The sequence below is a fragment of the Aquarana catesbeiana genome, linkage group LG08, assembly GCF_042186555.1.
Source record: "Aquarana catesbeiana isolate 2022-GZ linkage group LG08, ASM4218655v1, whole genome shotgun sequence".
Taxonomy (NCBI): Eukaryota; Metazoa; Chordata; class Amphibia; order Anura; family Ranidae; genus Aquarana; species Aquarana catesbeiana.
Window position 1 is genome coordinate 289,898,609 of NC_133331.1, and position 22,962 is coordinate 289,921,570.

General features: G+C 46.3%; 2 protein-coding genes across 2 annotated transcripts in view; both read left to right on the forward strand.

The window, feature by feature from the left end:
* LOC141104742 (uncharacterized) overlaps positions 1-22,962 on the forward strand; it is a 352,606-nt gene that overhangs the window by 110,985 nt on the left and 218,659 nt on the right. The window lies entirely within an intron of this gene.
* LOC141105444 (uncharacterized) overlaps positions 1-22,962 on the forward strand; it is a 49,005-nt gene that overhangs the window by 14,165 nt on the left and 11,878 nt on the right. The window contains exon 3 of the mRNA XM_073595299.1: positions 759-2,552. Within this exon, the coding sequence (XP_073451400.1) occupies positions 759-2,552 (1,794 nt within the window). The remainder of the gene's footprint in view (positions 1-758; positions 2,553-22,962) is intronic.

Sequence of the window (22,962 nt, forward strand, 5' to 3'; positions counted from 1 at the left end):
TCACACTGGAGCGGTGCACTAGCAGGTCGCTAAAAAAAGTCCTGCTATCAGCATCTTTGGAGCGGTGTGTATACGGCTCCTCCACCGCTCCTGCCCATTGAAATCAATGGGGCATCGCGGCTATACCGCCGGCAAAGCGCTGCTGCAGCAGCGCTTTGCGGTGGTTTTTAACCCTTTCGCGGGCGCTAGTTGGGGGCAAAAGTGCCCCGCTAGCAGCCGAATACCGCCGCTAAAACGACGGTAAAGCGGCACTAAAAATAGTGCCATTTTACGGCCGCCACCCCCCCCCCCCCCCCCCAGTGTGAAAGGGGCTTAAATATTATGTCCATCTCTTTGGTGATGTCAGAAGTGGAAATTGCCCTTCCCTCCCCCCTCCCCTAATACTGTACATCATAAGAACTGTATATCCTCGTTCTTCAGTAGGTTGTCATGTTTTCAGGAAATGAGGTGAAGGAAGGTCCATCACTATTCTTCATTATAAAAATGTCATTAATACCGTGACCAAGTATGGTTTGGGTGTATCATCTAATCTGGTTTATATACAGGTACATTGTGTTCTGTTATAATTGTGCCAAGTTTAATGGCAGAGCTCTGGGAAAGTGTTGAATAATAGACATGACTTCTGAATACAAGGAGTAAATAAACTAACATAACATATATTAAAAATTTGTTTTTCAGCAGATGGACAGTATTTATTTAAATACATTGGAGAGACGTCCTATTATATCTTCAGATTGTACTATAGAAGATAGTGACATTGCACAATATCAATGAATCCTTCTAATCCTGAGAAATCTTCTGATAAATCCCATACTATGACTTCAGATGTCCATCTAAGATCAATGGATCCTTCAAATCCTGAGAAATCTTCTGATAAATCCCATCCTATGACTTCAGATGACAATCTAAGATCAATAGATCCTTCTAATCCTGAGGAATCTTCTGATAAATCCGATACTATGACTTCAGATGTCCATCTAAGATCAATAGATCCTTCTAATCCTGAGGAATCTTCTGATAAATCCCATACTATGGCTTCAGATGTCCATCTAAGATCAATGGATCCTTCAAATCCTGAGGAATCTTCTGAAAAATCCCATACTATGACCTCAGATGTCCATCTAAGATCAATAGATCCTTCTAATCCTGAGGAATCTTCTGATAAATCCCATCCTATGACTTCAGATGACAATCTAAGATCAATAGATCCTTCTAATCCTGAGGAATCTTCTGATAAATCCGATACTATGACTTCAGATGTCCATCTAAGATCAATAGATCCTTCTAATCCTGAGGAATCTTCTGATAAATCCCATACTATGGCTTCAGATGTCCATCTAAGTTCAATGGATCCTTCAAATCCTGAGGAATCCTCTGATAAATCCCATACTATGACTTCAGATGACCATCTAAAGTCAAGTTCTCACAATGTTGACAGATCACCAGATCCATCCGATCCAAAGAAATCCTCTTCAAGCCATGAAGGAGCTCACACAGGAGGGAGCTCATTGTCATGTTTGGTGTGCGGAAAATCGTTCACTAAGAAAAAATCACTTCTTAAACACCAGCGATCTCACAAGATTGAGCGTCCTTCATGTCCGGAGTGTGGAAAAAGTTTTTCTAATAAAGGAAACCTTCTTGTACACCAGAGAATTCACACCGGTGAGCGTCCCTTTTCCTGTTCAGAGTGCGGAAAATCTTTTACTGACCAAGGAAGCCTTCAAAGACATCAGAAAATTCACACGGGAGAGCGTCCCTTTTTCTGTACAGAATGCGGGAAATGTTTTATTAACAAAGCATCCCTTCGTAACCACCAGAGGAGTCATACAGGTGAACGTCCCTTTTCCTGTTCAGAGTGTGGAAAATCTTTTTCTGACCAAGGAAACCTTCATAAACACCAGAGAATTCATACCGGTGAGCGTCCCTTTTCCTGTTCAGAGTGCGGAAAATGTTTTGCTGACCAAGGAAGCCTTCAAAAACATCATACAATTCATACGGGAGAGCGTCCCTTTTTCTGTACGGAGTGCGGGAAATGTTTTATTAAAAAAGCATTCCTTCGTAACCACCAGAGAAGTCATACAGGTGAACGTCCCTTTTCCTGTTCAGAGTGTGGAAAATCCTTTTCTGAGCAAGGAAACCTTCATAAACACCAGAGAGTTCACACGGGGGAGCGTCCCTTTTCCTGCTCGGAGTGTGGAAAATGTTTTTCTGAACAAGGAAACCTTCGTAAACACGAAAGACATCACACTGGTGAGCGTCCCTATTCCTGTTCAACGTGCGGGAAATGTTTCACCAGGAAAGAAGGTCTTATTAGACACCAACAAATTCACTCAGATGAGCGTCCTTTTTCATGTTCAGAGTGCGAGAAATGTTTCACTACCAAAGAAAACCTTGTTTCTCACCAGAAGATTCACTCAGGTAACCGTCCCTATTTATGTACAGAGTGCGGGAAATGTTTCACTAAGAAGCACAATCTTCTTGCACACATGACAAGACACAGCTCAGAGCATCCGAACAACTTTCAGACTGTGATAAATGTTGTACAGATCACATAAGTCTAATCGGAGAGAAGACATCTGCTGAAGCGTTTCGTCAAATGTACGATGGCTTTTATCGGGTGGAACTGTTCAGTCCATAGAACACCTGGAGGAGAAAAAATTATTATATAATGGGGGACATCCTGGCAAAAGTCTTGTTTCATTTATAGGCGGAGCTTATCAGGCTGAGTCTTCTGTTGGCTTCTTCTGTTTCTTGGAGACTCCAAACGGTGGGAGGATCCTACTAAAGGTTCCTCCCTTCCTCCTTTACCACCATCAATTTACCATATTCCCACTCTTGTTTATCCATTCTGGTAGTTCTATGCATGCTGACCCTGGAACTCTATGATATAAGACAATTTAAACCCCATAAGCCTCAGATTTTCGGGGGAATGGCCCAAGTGGTAGAATCACATCACCGCAAGCTAACTGAACACAGTCATGTTTCTGGGGGTGTAGTTTATAAACTTAGAAGTGTTAAGTATAGTAGTAAAAGTAGTGACAGTCTTGGGCTTCATGCTGTGATCTCTGGACAAAACCCAGGATTCAGCCTTCAAGGGACAGGCGAAAAATCAGGACTATCCCAACAAATCCGGGACTGTTGGCAAGTATGTAATTATAGTAATAAAGTTCTCATAGAAAACAGGTCTGATCTGGTCCCACATTTGTAAAGATGGCACTGTAATAAATTGCCCTGTATGTGGGCAACACACTGACAATACACGAGGAACAAACGGGCATGGCATTAGCAATGGCGGCAATACATCGGCAATGAAATGCAGGAACAATGACTGGAACGCGGTCTGCCTGGTATTTGTATTCTGCAGAAAATGGACCTTGCCTACTGAATGCAGAAAGGAGCTCTGCTCAAATGTCCCGACCCCTAACATCCAATCAGGATTTCCACCCTTCCATAGGTGCTAAGTGAAGGGCTTATTACAAAGTAGACATATGCAACTCGTTTCGTTCCAAATTTGGTTTTTCGACAAATTCATTAATTCGGAAATATTCAAATGAACGCAAACCCGTTTAACAAATTTTTCCAAAATTCAGAAATCCCCAAAAAAATTGGAAATCCGAAAAAAATTTGGAAATTCCAAGATTCGAAAATTTGAAAATCTGTAAATTCAAAAGAACGAAAATCCGAAAATAAGAATAAAAAGCCAAACATTTGAAAACCTCAAAATTCAAAAATCTGAAATAATAACTAACTAATAATAACTATTACTAACTATTAAATTCTAGGTATTGGAATTTCCTTTCGAATTTGGCTGTTAGTGAACGTAATGAATACGAAGTTATCCGAAGTTACGAATGCCGTTTCTAAACGAATGGCACGTAACAAATTAATAATAATAATAATAATGTTTTTTATTTATTATTATTAATTTGTTACGTTCCATTCGTTTAGATGCGCCATTCATTATTTCGAATAATTCGGAACTTCTGATAAATTCGTATTCATTACACTCACTATCCGAAGTTATGAATTATCCAAAATAACGAATGCTGCATCTAAACAAATGGAATGTAACAAAATAATAATACTAAATAATAATAATAATATTAATGTAAACTTTTTATTATTAATTTGTTATGTTCCATTCGTTTAGATGCGGCATTCGCTACTTTGGATAATACGTAACTTCAGATAAATTTGTTACATTCACTAACAGCCAAATTTTAAAGGAAATATCAATACCTATAATTTAATAGTTAGTTATTACAAGTTAGTTATTCGGATTTTCGAATTTTTGGATTTCCGTTCTTATTTTCGGATTTTCTTTCTTTTGAATTTTTACAGTTTTTTTTCTTATTTACGGATTTTCGAATTTACAAATTTATTCAAAATAACGAATTTCAATCGTAACGAACGACCCGAATAAAGGAAAAAAAAATGAATGAAACGAAAATGAACTAATTTTTTGGCAGTGCACATGTCTATTACAAAGGCGGTCATTGAAAACATTTCCCCCATAATTCCAGCCTCACATCCATATCACATCTCCAAAATATCCTGTGCATGGCTAAAATAACAATTCTTCTACATGTGTTAAAGCTTTGTGAATTGAGCCTCATATGTTGTAATTCAATGTTCATTTTTTTTTCATTCTTTAGTTTCACGTTTATAAATATTAAAACTCTATCAACTTGTTGTTTTTCGTTTTATTTTTTATTGTCTGGATTTGATGTGAGGTATAATCTGTGTGTGTAATCATCGATGTAACCTGATAGAAGAATGGACCACGCGAAATGATTAAACATAATATAGGCTGCAGTATTTTTATATCACAAGGTGGTCATGTCCTACATCCCAACTGTCCCGGATTCTGTGGGACCGTCCCGAGATTTCAACAAATTCCTGGCATTCCCTGCATGTGGGGAGGCACAGCGTGGTTGCGGCGGCAGCAAACACTCAGGCTGGGCTCAGACATATGCAAATTGAATGTGGGTTTCCCCCACATCCAATTTGCATCACAGGTGCGTGTGACCGCCTCTCAATGGAGCTGGTTCACACATCTTCGGGGCAGCCGCGCTCCGCATTCATTCAGGTGCATAGTTCAGGCAAAAATTCGGACCTGATTTGCACCTGAACAGGTAAACAAGGAACGCCCCGCATATGTGTGAACCCGGCCTCAGAGTCCAGTTGCACCGAACAGAACTTGTATTATATTGGAACTTCACTCTCCTAATCAACATTGACTATTTTGAATCCTTCTGATGCAAACCTTAGTAAACAGATTGAAACATGTAAATATGATATACTTTCCTAACTGTTTTTCACATTTCTTTAGTTACTTCCTGGTTCCATGACTAGGCAAATGGTGTCATACATCCCATTAATAAAAAATTATTAATAAAAATGCCATAAAACTATCCCCTATTCTGTAAACGCTATAACTTTTGCGCAAACAGTCAGTCTCGTGTATATATATATAGATATATAGATATATCTATATCTATATCTATATAGATATATCTATATATCTATATATATATATATATATATATATATATATATATATATATATATATATATATATATATCCACTGTATCCAGTTTAGCTAGATCTGACTGTGGTCCGTTCCTGGCGTACTGCTTCTAATATACTTTTAGGCAGGTGATTCAGTGAGCTGCAGTGCATAAAATACCGTATTTATCGGCGTATAACACGCACTTTTTTCCCCTTAAAATTAGGGGAAAAAATCGCGGGTGCGTGTTATACGCCGATCCCCTGCGATCCGGAGCTGCCAGATCTTCAAAATCGGCGACCGCGCCGAAATACACAGAGCCGGTCCCCGGCTCTTCTCGGCCACTTTCGGCTTCACTCAAGCCCCGCCCGAACCTAGTCGAGTGTACTCGGCTAGGTTCGGATAGCTCCGCTCACAGTCACGCCCATCCCGGGCGGGACTACGAGTGGAGCCGAAAGTGAACGAGAGCCACCAGGAAGAGCCGAGAACCGGCTTTGTGTATTTCGGAGCCGGCGGCGCCATTTTCAAATCGCGGTCGGCGATTTTGAAGCCCAGGATGGCAGGGGATCACTGGGGCAAGGCTGCACTGGGGCAAGGCTGCACTGGGGAAGGCTGCACTTACAAGGCTGCACTGGGGAAGGCTGCACTGACAAGGCTGCACTGACATGGCTGCACTGACAAGGCTGCACTGCGGAAGGCTGCACTGACAAGGCTGCACTGACATGGCTGCACTGACAAGGCTGCACTGGGGCAAGGCTGCACTGAGAAAGCTGCACTGGGGAAGGCTGCACTGACAAGGCTGCACTGACATGGCTGCACTGGGGCAAGGCTGCACTGAGAAGGCTGCAATGATGGGCATTTAAATGTAAGTTTTTTTCTCTTCAACTTCCCTCCTAAAAGTTTTTTTTTTCCTTAAAATTCCCTCCTAAATTGGGGTGCGTGTTATACGCCGGTGCGTGTTATACGCCGATAAATACGGTACATATACAGTCTCCAACATATATATCCACTGCACTCTTGTCTAGCCAAGCCTATATCTGACTGCAGGCCATTCCTGGTGTACCTTTTCAAATAGACTTTCAGGCAGGCAGGGGATTCAGTGATCTGCAGTGCATAAAATATATATACAGTCTCCTACATATATATCCACTGCATTCTAGTCTAGCCAAGCCTATATCTGATTGCAGGCCATTCCTGATGTACGTTTTCAAATACACTTTCAGGCAGGCAGGCAGGTGATTCAGTGATCTGCAGTGCATAAAATATATATACAGTCTCCTACTGTTACATACCTATAGGGTGAGCCCGAATTGCAGAGGATGGCCTCTCCTATGCCTCCGACTCGAGGGCCCCTGGTAGTGGTGACAGGGGTGTAGGAATGCGGAGTGGTACGAGTGCCTGGCAGGATCAACAGCAGAAGGATCAGATGGCTGGCACAGCTGACAGGATGGATCAGTAGACAGGAACTGCAGACTGGGCAACTCAGCAGACAGGACAGCAGGCAGGATAGATCAGCAGACAGGTGAGCAGTCTGGATGGCTCAGCAGACAGGCCCAGCAGACTGGATGGCTCAGCAGACAAGCCCAGCAGACTGGATGGATCAGCAAACAGGTGAGCAGCCTGGATGGCTCAGCAGACAGGGCCCAGCAGACTGGGTGGATCGGCAAACAGGTGAGTAGCCTGGATGGCTCAGAAGACAGGCTCAGCAGACTGGATGGATCAGCAAACAGGTGAGCAGCCTGGATGGCTCAGCAGACAGTCCCAGCAGACTGGATGGAAGTCCAGGAACGTCAGACAGGCCGGGTCGGAAAGCAGGCTGGCAGCAGAGGTACAAAGGAGCAGGCGGAGGGATCGTCATACAAGCCAAGGGTCAGGTACAGGTGGATAACAGGAACAGTTTCAAATCAAGCCGGGTCAAAACAGGAGCAGATATCAGGTTTTCAGGGAACACATACACAGAGCTGCAGAGCAAACAGCAATGATGCAAGTGTCAGACAGTTAAATAACCCGCCAGACACTAACGAGTGCGTGTGCACGTGCGCATAGATGCCCGCAATCGTGCACCGATGGGTCTAATCTGCCTGTTACTGGCAGGATCTTCATGATACCTACATATATATCCACTGCATTCTAGTCTAGCCAAGCCTATATCTGACTGCAGGCCATTCCTGGTGTACGTTTTCAAATACACTTTCAGGCAGGTGATTCAGTGATCTGCAGTGTATTAAATATATGTACAGTCTCCTACATATATATATATATATATCCACTGCATTCTAGTCTAGCCAAGCCTATATCTGACTGCAGGACATTCCTGGTGTACATTTTCAAATACACTTTCAGGCAGGCAGGCAGTCAGTGATCTGCAGTGCATTAAATATATATACAGACTCCTACATATATATTCACTGCATTCTAGTCTAGCCAAGCCTATAACTGACTGCTGGCCATTCCTGGTGTACGTTTTCAAATATACTTTCAGGCAGGCAGGCAGGTGATTCAATGATCTGCAGTGCATAAAATAAATATACAGTCTCCTACATATATATCCACTGCATTCTAGTCTAGCCAAGCCTATATCTGACTGCAGGCCATTCCTGGTGTACATTTTTAAATATATATTTTGAGGCAGGCAGGCAGATGATTTAGTGATCTGCAATGCATAAAATATATATACAGTCTCCTACATATATATCCACTGCATTCTAGTCTAGCCAAGGCTATATCTGACTGCAGGCCATTCCTGGTGTACATTTTCAAATACACTTTCGGGCAGGCAGGTGATTCAGTGGTCTGCAGTGCATTAAATATATATACAGACTCCTACATATATATCCACTGCATTCTAGTCTAGCCAAGCCTATATCTGACTGAAGGCCATTCCTGGTGTACGTTTTCAAATATACTTTCAGGCAGGCAGGCAGGCAAGCAGGTGATTCAATGATCTGCAGTTCATTAAATATATATACAATCTCCTACATATATATCCACTGCATTCCAGTCTAGCCAAGCCTATATCTGACTGCAGGCCATTCCTGGTGTACATTTTTAAATATACTTTCAGGCAGGCAGGTGATTCAGTCATCTGCAGTGCATAAAATATATATACAGTCTCCTACATATATATCCACTGCATTTTAGTCTAGCCAAGCCCATATCTGACTGCAGGCCATTCCTGGTGTACGTTTTCAAATATACTTTCAGGCAGGCAGGCAGGCAGGCAGGTGATTCAATGATCTGCAGTGCATAAAATAAATATACAGTCTCCTACATATATATCCACTGCATTCTAGTCTAGCCAAGCCTATATCTGACTGCAGACCATTCCTGGTGTACGTTTTCAAATACACTTTCAGGCAGGCAGGTGATTCAGTGATCTGCAGTGCATTAAATATATATTCAGTCTCCTACATATATATATCCACTGCATTCTAGTCTAGTCAAGCCTATATCTGACTGCAGGCCATTCCTGGTGTACATTTTTAAATATACTTTCAGGCAGGCAGGTGATTCAGTCATCTGCAGTGCATAAAATATATATACAGTCTCCTACATATATATCCACTGCATTTTAGTCTAGCCAAGCCCATATCTGACTGCAGGCCATTCCTGGTGTACGTTTTCAAATATACTTTCAGGCAGGCAGGCAGGCAGGCAGGCAGGCAGGTGATTCAATGATCTGCAGTGCATAAAATAAATATACAGTCTCCTACATATATATCCACTGCATTCTAGTCTAGCCAAGCCTATATCTGACTGCAGGCCATTCCTGGTGTACGTTTTCAAATACACTTTCAGGCAGGCAGGTGATTCAGTGATCTGCAGTGCATTAAATATATATTCAGTCTCCTACATATATATATCCACTGCATTCTAGTCTAGTCAAGCCTATATCTGACTGCAGGCCATTCCTGGTGTACTTTTTCTAGTAAACTTCAGACGGTGTTTTGCTAATAAAATTTTACAGCATGTCTGGAAGGCCACCAAGGAGAGGCAGACGCTCATAGGCCACTAAAAGAGGGCAAGCAGGCTCTGTGTCTACAGTCAACAGTGCTGGTCGTGGACACGGTGCATCCTCAGCACGTGGCCATGGGGCACGCTTGTCCTTTTTTTCAGCAGGCCGTCGTGTTGATCCACAACATGCAGAAGAGTTGGTAGAGTGGATAACTAAGCCATCCTCATCCTCCTCATCCTCTGTCACCCATGCTCAGAGTAGTTTGCCTGCCAATGTAGCTGCCAAAGGGGCCTATTCCATTGGCTCAATGTCATCAGTCACTCCTTCCCTAGCCCCACCATCATGCACGGAGGAGTCCCTGGAACTGTTCAACCACAGTGTCAGGTACATGCTGCAGGAGGATGCACAGCGCTTTGAAGGCTCCGATGATGGTACCCAGGTTGAGGAAGGCAGTAACGTGAGCCCAGAGAAAGGGGGTGCCCAAGAATGACAAGAAACTGGCAGTCATGTTCCCCCCAGCTGCAGCATACTTCAAGGTTTGCTCCAGTGACGAGGAGGAAGGAGATGATGAGGTCACTGACTCTACGTGGGTGCCTGATAGAAGAGAGGAGCAGGAGGAGAAGGAGGCACATCTCCAACAAGGCAGGATGCCCTCCAGGGGCCAGCTTAAGGGCAGCCACCGACTGCATCACACCGCAGTGCTCCGCATGTGCAGGGCGCTGCTGACTCCCCACATATTTTGAAAAGTTCTTTGGTGTGGGCCTTTTTTTGGTACATGTGCAGCAGATCGCACCATTGCTGTTTACAACATATATCTGAAGCGTATCAAGCATGGCCAAAACAGCAGCCGCTTGGGCATCACATGCTTGACCAGACATATGTCAACCTCCCATGCAGTCCATTGGCAATAGTACTTAAAAGACCCACACCAAAGAACAAGGCGGACCTCTCCTTGCTCCTCATCAGTTGGGATCTCCAACCCCACTTAACCTTCAGTCCTCTCAGAAACCTGCACTGAGTGGAATGAAGGTGTAGAATTAGGTGTGCCAAGTACTTGCAGGCAATCTGCTATCGCTACACCAACATCCGATTGTAGCAGGCAAATTTCCCTACCCCAGTTGCTAAACCGTCTAAAGAAATTCAGTCCCAGCTATCCACATGCTCAGCGGCTGAATGCTAGCTTGGCTAAATTGCTAGCACTCCAACTGCTGCCTTTTCAGCTGGTAGACTCTCCCCCCTTTCGTGAATTTGTGGAATGTGCGGTACATCAGTGGCAGGTTCTTTTCCATTACTTTTCAGGGAAGGCCATTCCAGCTCTCTACTGGCATGTGGAAGGCAATGTCTTGGCCTAGTTGGACAGGGCAGTCAGCAGTAAGGTGCATATTACCGCTGACTCATGATCCAGCAGGCATGGACAGGGACGTTACCTTTCTTTCATGGTGCACTGGGTAACTCTGCTGGCAGCTGGGAAGGATACAGGACAGGGTGCAGTATTGTTGGAGCTTGTTCCGCCATCACGTCTCCAAAATGCTAGTAGTGGTGATTCTGCCACACCTCTCTCCTCCACCCCCTCCTCTTCTTCCTCTATGGCCACTTCCTCTGCAGATTTGTCCTCGGAACCAGCGGTGCTCAGTAGACGTTCAAGGGGCTATGCAAACACTCAGGCCAAAAGACGCCATGCGTTGCTTGAGTTGGTCTGTTTAGGGGACAGGAGCCACACTGGGGCAGAGATTATGTCAGCTCTGCAGGGGTGGACTCAGAGGTGGTTGACACCATGCGAGTTTCAGCCAGGAATGGTGGTTTGCGACAATGGCACCAACCTCCTCTCCACCCTCCGACAGGGACACTTGACCCATGTTCCCTGTTTGGCTCACGTCCTTAATTTGGTGGTGCAGCAGTTCTTGTGCAGGTACCCGGGCTTACAGGATCTCCAGAGGCAGGCCAGGAAAGTCTGTGGGCATTTCCGCCAGTCATATAATGCCAGTGCTCGGCTGGCTGACCTTCAAAGGGAATGCAACCTGCCCAAGAACCGCCTCATTTGTGACATGCCCACCAGGTGGAATTCAATGTTGGCAATGCTGCAGCGGCTGCACACGCAGCAAAGGGCCATCGATGAGTACCTGTGTGAGTATGGCACCAGGACAGGGTCAGGGGAGCTTGGCTTTTTTTGCCACGCCAGTGGCTACTGATCAAGGATGCATACACTGTCCTGTCACCATTTGAGGAGGCTATGAGGATGGTGAGCAGTGACAGTGCATGCATCAGTGATACTGTCCCTCTTGTCTTCCTGTTGGAGCACACGCTGCATGGAATAATGGACAGGGCACTTGAGGCAGAACAGAGGCAGGAAGAGGAGGACTTCCTTAGCTCTCAAGGCCCCCTTTATCCAGACAGTGTTGAGGCAGAACAGAGTGAGGAAGAGGAGGACTTCCTTACCTCTCAAGGCTCCCTTTATCCAGACAGTATTCTTGCGGGCCCGCCGATCACACAGGAAGAGGAGGAGGAGGAGGAGGAGGATTGTGTCAGCATGGAGTTGGAGCCTAGCACTCAGCATCAGCAGCAGTCTTCAAGGGATCATTCTCATTCCCCAGAAACTCATGGACTTGTACATGGCTGGGAGGAGGTGGCTGTGGATCATGTTATCCTTAGTGACCCAGAGGACTCCGGATCGAATGCCTCAGCAAACCTTCACTGCATGGCCTCCCTGATCCTACAAAGCCTGCGAAAGGACCCTTGGATTCATGGTATCAAGGAGAGGGATCATTACTGGCTGGCAACCCTTCTTGATCCATGTTACAAGGGTAAGGTTGCGGACTTATCCAGCCTTCGCAGAGGGAGCAGAGGATGAAACATCTTCGGGAGGCCTTGTAGAAAGGTTTGTGCAATGCGTTTTCAGAGCCTGGGAGGTTACAATTTCCTGGTCCTCCTTGACAACGTGTTGCTAAAGCAGTCACAGAAGGAGCGGTGGAGAAGGTGGTCGTCTGACTGATGCGTTCAGACAATTCTTTAGTCCACAGCCCCAAGGTCTGTTCGGTTCCATTAACCATCGACAGCGTCCGATTTACATGGTGCTGGAATATCTAGGGGCAAAATCAGACTTGGAGACCTTTCCCACTGAAAATCAACTGGGTCTTGAGGATGGATCACTGGCCAGAGCTTGCACAATATGCAATTAAGCTACTGGCCTGTCCTGGATCCAGCGTTCTTTCTGAACGCACATTCAGTGCTGCTGGAGGCTTTGTAACCGATCACAGAGTGCGCCTGTCCACAGACTCAGTTGATCAGCTCACCTTCATAAAAATGAATCAGTCTTGGATCACCAGCTACCCAGCACCTGATGCTGATGTAACCGATTAATTTTTCTATGAATGTGAGATCCCTTGAATACTGCCTATGGTGAGTGACTATCCTGTTATGCTGAGTGACTATCCTATTCCTCCTCAATGTTCATGTTGATAGCTTCTAAGAACATTTTTGTTTCAGGGCACCACCACCAGTGCCTAAGGCCCAATTTTTCTGCCCCTGTTTAACAAGGGTGTGTAATTACAATTTTTGCTCTAATATTTCACAGCAGGGGTCGTTCCTGCACTCAACAAGAGTATCTGTGAGGCTTTACAGTGTTGTGCCACCACCACTACTGCCTAAGGCCCAATTTTCCTGCCCCTGTTTAACAGGGGCATGTAATTGCAATTCTTGATTTAATATTTAACAGCAGGGCCTGTTCCAGTGCCCACCAAGAATAACTGTGAGGGCTTACAGTGTTCTGGTACCATCAACACCTAAGGCCCAATTTTCGGCAGAGTATATAGGGCAGGCCTCATAGTATATACAGGCGGTCCCCTATTTTCAAACATCCGACTTACAAACGACTCCTACTTACAAACGGAGGGAGACAACAGGAAGTGAGAGGAAATCTACCCCTAGGAAGGGAAATTCTCTCCTGTAAGAGTTAATATGGGAAAAAAGGTGTCTCCTCTGATGCTTTATCACCAATCCTTGTTTCCCTAATAACCCCAAATTTTCAAAATCCAATTGTCATTGGGAAAGAAAGTGAGGTGAAATCTTCTGAACAGGGGTACAGATAGCAAAACAAATGTTACAGGGGTGATAACCCTTCCCTATGTTATCCAAAAAGCTTAAAAATAGATTTTTAGCTGGAGCTACACTTACAAAATGTACCTGTTCCAAATTATAAACAGATTCAACTTAAGAACAAACCTACAGTCCCTGTCTTGTTTGGACCGCTTGTATACTGCTGTTCAGAGTATATAGGGCCCCACGCCTTTTCTTTTTTTAATTTGGGTGCAGGGTTCCCCTTAATATCCATACAAGACCCAAAGGGCCTGGTTATGGGCTGGGGGGGTACCCATGCCATTTTTCTCATTTATTTTCAACCATATTGCCAGGACCCGACATTACATTACAGCCGCAAGCAGTTTTAAATGACTTTTCCTTTAGAAAGCCCGTTCATCTGTATGCTGGTCCAACGGACCAGATACGACGCATGGGCAGGGTACTACATCTCGCGCTCGCTGCAATAGGAAAAACAAATTTTCATATTGCGGCGAGCGCGAGGGGGAGGCGACGATGTCCCTTAGGTCTGGTATGGATTTTAAGGGGAACCCCCTATGCCAAAAAAACGGCGTGGGGTCCCCCCAAAATCCATACCAGACCCTTATCCGAGCACGCAGCCCGTCCGGTCAGGAAAGGGGGTGGAGATGAGCGAACCCCCCTCCTGAACCGTACCAGGCCGCATGCCCTCAACATGAGGGGGTGGGAGCTTTGGAGGAGGTGGGCGCCCTGCAATGACTTATATAGGTGGTGACCTCGCCCCCTTATAACGTAACAGTCCCGGGGAACATGCTGGGACTGTGATGTCATAAGGGGGCGTGGTCAACATCACCCGGTGACCACGTAGTGTGTTTTTTTATTGACACTTTTTCCCTAGGTGAATGGGTAGGGTTACTCATACTCATTCACATATGGTGGGGGGCCAGGATCTGAGGGCCCCCTTATTAAAGGGGGCTCCCGGATTCTGATAAGCCCCCCGCCCGCAGACCCCGACAACCAACGGCCAGGGTTGTCGGGTAGAGGCCCTTGTCCTCATCAACATGGGGACAAGGTGCTTTGGGATGGGGGGCCGCAGGGCGCCCCTCTCCCCCAAAGCACCCACCCCATCATGTTGAGGGCATGCGGCCTGGTGCGGTTCAGGAGCTCATCCCCACCCCCTTTTCTGACCGGCCGGGCTGCGTGCTCGGATAAGCGTCTGGTATGTATTTTGGGGGGACCCCACGTCATTTTTTCAGCGTAGGGGGTTCCCCTTAAAAACCATACCAGACCTAAGGGCCTGGTATGCCCTGTGACGGGGCTCGCAAGGTGTCAATCTCGCCGATAAAAGCGGCGAGATTGACTTCCTTTTCTAGTCCCGTCGTACCCTAGTCACGTTCAAAATGAACGGACTTGTTCGTGTTTGGGCAAGTCCGTTCATTCGGAAAGTCCGTCGTAACTCCGTTGGGAAGACCGGTGGACATAGTCTGCCGGAAAGTCCGGTCGTGTGTAGGCAAGTCCGTCCGTAGTCCGGTCGTGTGTAGGCAAGTCCGTTGGTAAAAAAAAGGCAGTCGGAAGTCTGTCAAAAGTCCATCGGAAAGTCCGTTGGACCAGTCCGGTCGGAAGGTCCGCCCGTGTGTACGCCCCATTACAGTCGGTCCGTACAAGGAGGATAACAGGCGTGCGCACTCCATGGGAGTGTGCCCTGCAGGTCCCGCGGATTCGATGTCCGCCGGCGACCCTCGATCGCTGTGTACAGTACAGTAAAGTTCTGCCTAATGACATGTCAGAGATCTTTTGTTCCTAGTGATCGGGAACAGTGATCTCTGTCATGTCTCTAGCAGCCCATCCCCCTACAGTTAGAACACACCCAGGGAACACACTTAACCCCTTGATCGCCCCCTAGTGTTAACCACTTCCCTGCCAGTGTCATTTTTACGTTGATCAGTGCATTTTTAAAGCACTGATCAATGTAATAATGTCACCGTTCCCCAAAAAAGTGTCATTTGGGGTCAGGTTTGTCTGCCGGAATGTCGCTTTGCCAGTAAAAACAATAAAAAAAATAAAAAGTCCCTAAATCTATCCCGTAGTTTGTAGATAACTTTTGCGCAAACCAATCAATATACAGCAGGGCTACAAACCCAGGAGGAAGTCAGCACAGCACAGGAATGGTGGGAGCCGCTCATCATGAGCACAGTAGGGGTACAAACTCAGGAGGAAGTCAGCACAGCACAGGGATGGTGGGAGCCCCTCATAATGAGCATGAGTCCAATGACTGCCATATTGAGAAAGGTATTTTTTGCTTTTCAAATTCATCATAACAAACGTTCGTAATTGTTACGAAAGGTTAACAAACCAAACGAAAATTCGTATTTCGTACAAATCCAATTTGATTTCAGACACGAATTACGAAATACGAATTAACGGCTAATACAAAACGGAACGGAATGAAACTAAACAAATTTATTGACGGCGCACATGTCTAATCACTATCCTTATCTGATGTGTGACCTGTCCTTACTCTACCTAAACGCAAAATGCTCACCAAGCCTGGGAGCCAGGGCCTTAAATATCCTCTGCCTTAACCAAGATGGCTGCCAGAGTTACATGGGGTGGCAGCATCCAATCGGAGCACTTCCACAGTGACCCAGAAAAACATAGAGTAACCATGGTCCTCTTGACTTCCTCTCCTGCGGTCGAGTGGCACCCACAGTGGAGAAAATAGACTGCACCTGATCTAGGCTGAGTCCCAAAAGCCCAGTGCAAGGAACAAGTTCAGGCACTTGGTTCCACTAATGTACCTCTCAGGGGTTACGTTGGCACCAGGCACCCAGATTATATTTCATGCATCTCCTGCAGAGTGTCCTGACACCAAGTTCATCTACTCTATGGCAGCTGGAAAGTTGCCCCACCAATGATACACGGCCTGAGTCCAGGGGTGCTTCCTCTAGGCTCCGCCTTGGCTCTGATGTGTCCAATGACACAATGGGAGGAGGAGCCCAGCAGGAAGGACTTCCCCCTAGGACCTGAGCCACACTGTATCTGAGGTCTGTGAGTTTTATTAATGTCCTTTTTTTCTCCACAAATAGATCTTTCTTTTGGTGGTATTTGATCACCTCTGTGGTTTTCATTTTTTGCATTAGAAACAAAAAAAGAGCGACAATTTTGAAGAAAAACAATATTTTTTGCTATAATAAATATCCCCCCCCCCAAAAAAAAATAAAAATGTCTTCATCAGTTTAGGTTGATATGTATTCTTCTACATATTTTTGGTAAAAAAAAAATCGCAATAGGCGTATATTGATTGGTTTGCGCAAAAGTGATCGCGTCTACAAACTATGGGATAGATTTAGGGACTTTTATTTATTTTTATTGTTTTTACTGGTAATGGCGCCTATCTGCGATTTTTAGCGGGACTGCGACATTGCGGCGGACAAATCTGTCCCCAAATTACACTTTTTGGGGACCAGTGACATTATTACATTGATCAGTGCTATAAAAATGCACTGATTACTTTATAAATGTCACTGGCAGGGAAGGGGCTAACACTAGGGGGCGATCAAGGGGTTAAGTGTGTTCCCTGGGTGTGTTCTAACTGTAGGCGGAGATGGGCTGCAGGGACATGACAGAGATCACTGGGAATAGATCTCTGACATGTCATCTGTCAGAATGGGGAATCGCTTTGTTTACAAAGGAAGATCCCAATTCTGCCTCTGTACTAGGCGATCGCAGGCCGCCAGCAGACATAGAGTCCGCCTGACCCGCGGGCATGCTCGTGCAGGTGGATCGAGAGTGCACCGCCTGCAACTGCGCCTGCGCGAGCCGACGTACAATGATGGCGATTTGCCTAGGAGGGTCAACCTGCCGCAGTACAACTGCAGCGGCTGGTTTTGAAGTGGTTAACCGCTTCAGCCCCAGAAGATTTTACCCCCTTCCTGACCAGAGCACTTTTTGCGATTCGCAACTGCGTTGCTTTAACTGACAACTGCGCAGTTGTGCGACGTTGCACCCAAACAAAATTGACGTCCTTTTTTTCCCCACAAATAGAGCTTTCTTTTGGTGGTATTTGATCACCTCTGCGGTTTTTATTTTTTGCGCTATAAACAAAAAAAAAGCGTAAATTTTGAAAAAACGCAATTTTTTTTACATTTTGCTATAATAAATATGCCCCAAAAATATATAAAAAACAATTTTTTTCCTCGGTTTAGGCCAATCGTATTCTTCTACATATTGTTGGTAAAAAAAATTGCAATAACCGTATATTGATTGGTTTGCGCAAAAGTTATAGCATCTACAAAATAGGGGATAGTTTTATGGCATTTTTGTTATTCATTTTTTTTACTAGTAATGGCGACGATCTGCGATTTTTATCGTGACTGTGACATTATGGCAGACACATCGTATACTTTTGACACATTTTTGGGACCATTGGCATTTATACATGATTACTGTAAAAATGTCCCTGGCAGGGATCGGGTTAACACTAGGGGGCGATCAAGGGGTTATTTGTGTTCCCTGGGAGGTGATTCTAACTGAAGGGGGGAGGGGACTGTGTAGGGGAGATGACAGATCGCTGTTCATACTTTGTATGAACAGACAATCTGTCTCTTCTCCCCTCAGAGAACCGGAAACTGTGTGTTTACAATAGGGATGAGCTGAACACCCCCCGGTTCAGTTCGCACCAGAACCTGCGAACAGACCGAAAGTTTGCGAGAACTTTAGAACCCTATTAAAGTCTATGGGACTCGAACGTTCGAAATCAAAAGTGCTAATTTTAAAGGCTAATATGCATGGTATTGTCCTAAAAAGTGTTTGGGGACCCGGGTCCTGCCCCAGGGGACATGTATCAATGCAAAAAAAAGTTTTAAAAATGTCCGTTTTTTTGGGAGCAGTGATTTTAATGATGCTTAAAGTGAAAAAAAAAAAGTGAAATATTCCTATAAATATCGTACCTGGGGGTGTCTATAGTATGCCTGTAAAGTGGGGCGTGTTTCCCGTGTTTAGAACAGTCCCTGCACAAAATTACATTTTTAAAGGAATAAAAGTAATTTAAAACAGCTTGCGGCTTTAATGTAATGTCGGGTCTCGGCAATATGGATGAAAATCAGTGAGACAAACGGCATGGGTACCCCCCAGTCCATTACCAGGCCCTTTGGGTCTTGTATGGATATTAAGGGGAACCCCGCACCCAAATAAAAAAAAGGAAAGGCGTGGGGCCCCCAGGCCCTATATACAGCAGTATACAGGTGGTGCAAACAAGACAGGGACTGTAGGTTTGTTGTTAAGTTGAATCTGTTTGTAATTTTGAACTGGTACATTTTTAAAGTGTAGCTCCAGCCAAAAAATCTATTTTTAAGCTTTTTTGAAAACATAGGGAAGGGTTATCACCCCTGTGACATTTGTTTTGCTGTCTGTGCTCCTCTTCAGAAGTTTTAACCTCACTTTCTGTCCCAATGACAAATGTTTTTTGAAAATTTGGGGTTTTTAGTGAAACAAGGATTGGTGATAAAGCATCAGTGGAGAGGAGACACGTTTTTCCCATATTAACTCTTACAGGAGAGAATTTCCCTTCCTAGGGGTAGATTTCATCTCACTTCCTGTTGTCTCTTTCCGTTTGCAAGTAGGAGTCGTTTGTAAGTTGGATGTTTGAAAGTAGGGGCCTGCCCTATATACTCTGCAGAAATTGGGGCCTTAGGTGTTGGTACAACACTGTAAGACCTCACAGTTACTCTTGGTGGGCGCAGGAATGGGCCCTGCTGTGAAAAATTAGATCAAGAATTGTAATTACATGTCCCTGTTGAACAGGGGAAGAAAAATTGGGCCTTAGGCACTGGTGACACAACACTGCAATCTCTCACAGATGCTATAGTTGGAGCGCAGGAATGAGCCCTGCTGCAAAGTATTGCATCAAAAAATTTAATTACACGCCCCTGTTAAACAGGGGCTGAAAAATCAGGCCTTGGACACTGGTGCTGGTGCCACAACACTGCAACCCCTCACAGATACTGTAGTTGGAGTGCAGGAATGAGCCCTGCTGCAAAATATTGCATCAAAAATTGTAATTACACGCCCCTGTTAAACAGGGGCTGAAAAATTGGGCCTTAGCCACTGGTGGCGGCGCCCAGAACCAAAAATGTTCTTACAAGCTATTAGCATGATCATTGAGGAGGAAGAGGATAATCACTCAGCATAACAGGATAGTCACTCAGCATCAGCATAGGCAGTCTTGAAGGGATCTGAGAATTATTCGGTTACATCAGCATCAGGTGCTTGGTAGCTGGTGGTGATCCAAGACTGATTCATTTTTATGAAGGTCAATCGATCGACCAAGTTGGTGGACAGGCGCACCCTGTGATCGGTTACAAAGCCTCCAGCAGCACTGAATGTGCGTTCCGAAAGAACGCTGGATGCAGGACAGGCCAGTAGCTCAATTGCATACTGTGCAAGCTCTGGCCAGTGATCCATCCTCAAGACCCAGTAACCCGGAGGATTTTCGGTGCGAAAGGTGTCCAAGTCAGATCTTGCCCCTAGGTATTCCTGCACCATGTAAAACAGACGCTGGCCATGGTTGCTGGAATCGATCATACCTTGGGGCTGCGGACTAAAAAATTGTCAGAACGCATCGGTCAGATGGCCACCTTCTCCACCGCTCCTTCTTTGACTGACCGAAGCCTCAGCAACACGTTGTCCATGAACAGGAGTTTGTAACCTCCCAGTCTCTGGGAATGCGTTGCACAGACCTTTCTGCAAGGCCTCCCGAAGATGTTTCATCCTCTGCTCCCTCTGCGACGGCAAGATAAGGTCCGCAACCTTACCCTTGTAATGTGGATCAAGGAGGGTTGCCAGTCAGTATTGATCCCTCTCCTTGATACCACGAATACGAGGATCCTTCCGCAGGCTTTGAGGGATCAGGGAGGCCATGCAGCGTAGGTTTGCTGAGGCATTCGGTCTGGAGTCCTCTGGGTCACTAAGGACGACATGATCCGCAGCCACCTCCTCCCAGCCACGTACAAGTCCATGGGTTTCTTGGAACTGTAAATGATCCCTTGAAGACTGCTGTTGATGCTGAGTGCCAGGCTCCACTTCCATGCTGACACAATCTTCCTCCTCCTCCTACTCCTCCTCCTCATCCTCTTCCTGTGTGATTGGCGGGCACGCAGGAACACTGTCTGGATAAAGGGGGCCTTGAGAGCTAAGGAAGTCCTCCTCTTCCTGCCTCTGTTCTGCCTCAAGTGCCCTGTCCATTATTCCACGCAGCGTGTGCTCCAACAGGTGGACAAGAGGGACAGTGTCACCGTGCATGCACTGTCACTGCTCACCATCCTCGTGGCCTCCCCTGACCCTATCCTGGTGCCATAGTCGCACAGGTACTCATTGATGACCCTCTGCTGCGTGTGCAGCCACTGCAGCATGGCCAACATTGAGTTCCACCTGGTGGGCATGTCACAGATTAGGCGGTTCTTGGGCAGGTTAAACTCCTTTTGGAGGTCAGTCAGCCGAGCACTGGCATTATATGACCGGCGGAAATGCACACAGATATTCCTGGCCTGCCTCAGGACATCCTGTAAGCCCGGGTACCTGCCCAAGAACCACTGCACCACCAAGTTAAGGACGTGAGCCAAACAGGGCACATGGGTCATTTGTCCCTGTCAGAGGGTGGAGGGTGGAGAGGAGGTTGGTGCCATTGTAAACCACCATTCCTGCCTTAAGCTGGCGTGGCATCAACCACCTCTGAGCCTACCCCTGCAGAGCTGACAGGATCTCTGCCCCAGTGTGGCTCCTGTCCCCCAAGCACACCAGCTCAAGCACTGCATGGCATCTTTTGTCCTGTGTACTTGCGTAGCCCCTCGCCTACAGAGCACAGCTGGTTCCGAGGACAAAGCACAGGAAGGGGCCATGGAGGAAGAAGAAGAGGAGGGGGTGAAGGAGAGAGGTGTGTTAGAATCACAAGTAGTAGAATTTTGGAGGAGTGGTGGCAGGTCAACCTCCAACACTACTGCACCTTGTCCTGCATCCTTCCCAGCTGCCAGCAGAGTCACCCAATGCTCTGTGAAAGATAGGTAACATCCCTTTCCATGCCTGCTGGACCATGAGTCAGCAATAATATGCACCTTACCACTGACCGTCCTGTCCAGCGAGGCCAAGACATTGCCTTCCACATGCCGGTAGAGAGCCGGAATCGCCTTCCGTGAGAAAAAGTGGCGTTTGGAAACCTGCCACTGAGGAACCGCACATTCCACAAACTCACGGAAGGGGGCAGAGTCTACCAACTGAAAAGGCAGCAGTTGAAGAGCTAGCAATTTAGCCAAGCTAGCATTCAAGTGCATGTGGATGGCTGGGAGCGAACTTCTTTCGGCGGTACAGCAGCTGGGGCAGGGAAATTTGCCTGTTACAATCTGACGTTGGTGTACCGATACCAGATTGCCCACAAGTACTTGGCTGTGACACACCTAATTCTACACCTTCATTCCTCTCAGTTCAGGTCTCAGAGAGGACTGAAGGTATAGTGGGGTTGGAGATCCCAGCTGATGAGGAGCAAGGAGAGGTCCTCTTTGTTCTTTGGTGTGGGTCTTTTAGGTACGCTTGCCAACGAACTGCATGGCAGGTCGACATATGTCTGGTCAAGCATGTGGTGCCCAAGCTGGTAATGTTTTGGCCAGGCAAGATACACTTGAGACATATGTTGCAAATAGCAGTGGTGCGATCTGATGCACTCTTCTCAAAAAAGGCCCACACCTGCCCTTAAGCTGGCCCCTGGAGGGCATCCTGCCTCGTTGGTGATGTGCCTCCTCCTCTCTCAGGCACCCATGTGGAGTAAGTGACCTCATCATCCCCTCCCTCCTCTTTACTGGAGCAAACCTGGCAGTATGCTGCAGCAGGGGGAGCATGACTGCCAGATTGCTGTCCTTCTTGGACACCCCCTCTCTCTGGGCTCACGTTACTGCCTTCCTCTAGCTGGGTACCATCATCGGAGCCTTCAAAACGCTGGGCATCCTCATGGAGCATGTACCCAACACTGTGGTGAAACAGTTCGGGGGACTCGTCAGGAGGACATGGTGGGGCTAGGGAAGGAGTGACTGATGCCATTGAGCCGAGGGAAGAGGCCGCGTTGGCAGCTGCTTTGCCAGACAAAGTACCCTGAGCCTGGGTGAGAGAGGATGAGGAGAATGAGGATGGCTTGGTCATCCACTCTACCAAGTTTTCCGCATGTTGCGGCTCAACACGGCCAGCTGCTGGAAAAAAGGACAAGCGTGTCCCATGGCCACGTGCTGATAAGGATGCACCGTCTCCACGACCAGAACTGTTGCCTCTAGACACAGAGCCTGCTTGCCCTCTTTTATTGGCTTGTGACTGTCTGCCTCTCCTTGTTGGCCTTCCAGACATACTAATGGCCTGCAGTGAGATGTAGCTGCACAAAGCTGGGATGTATATATATATAGTGATACTGCA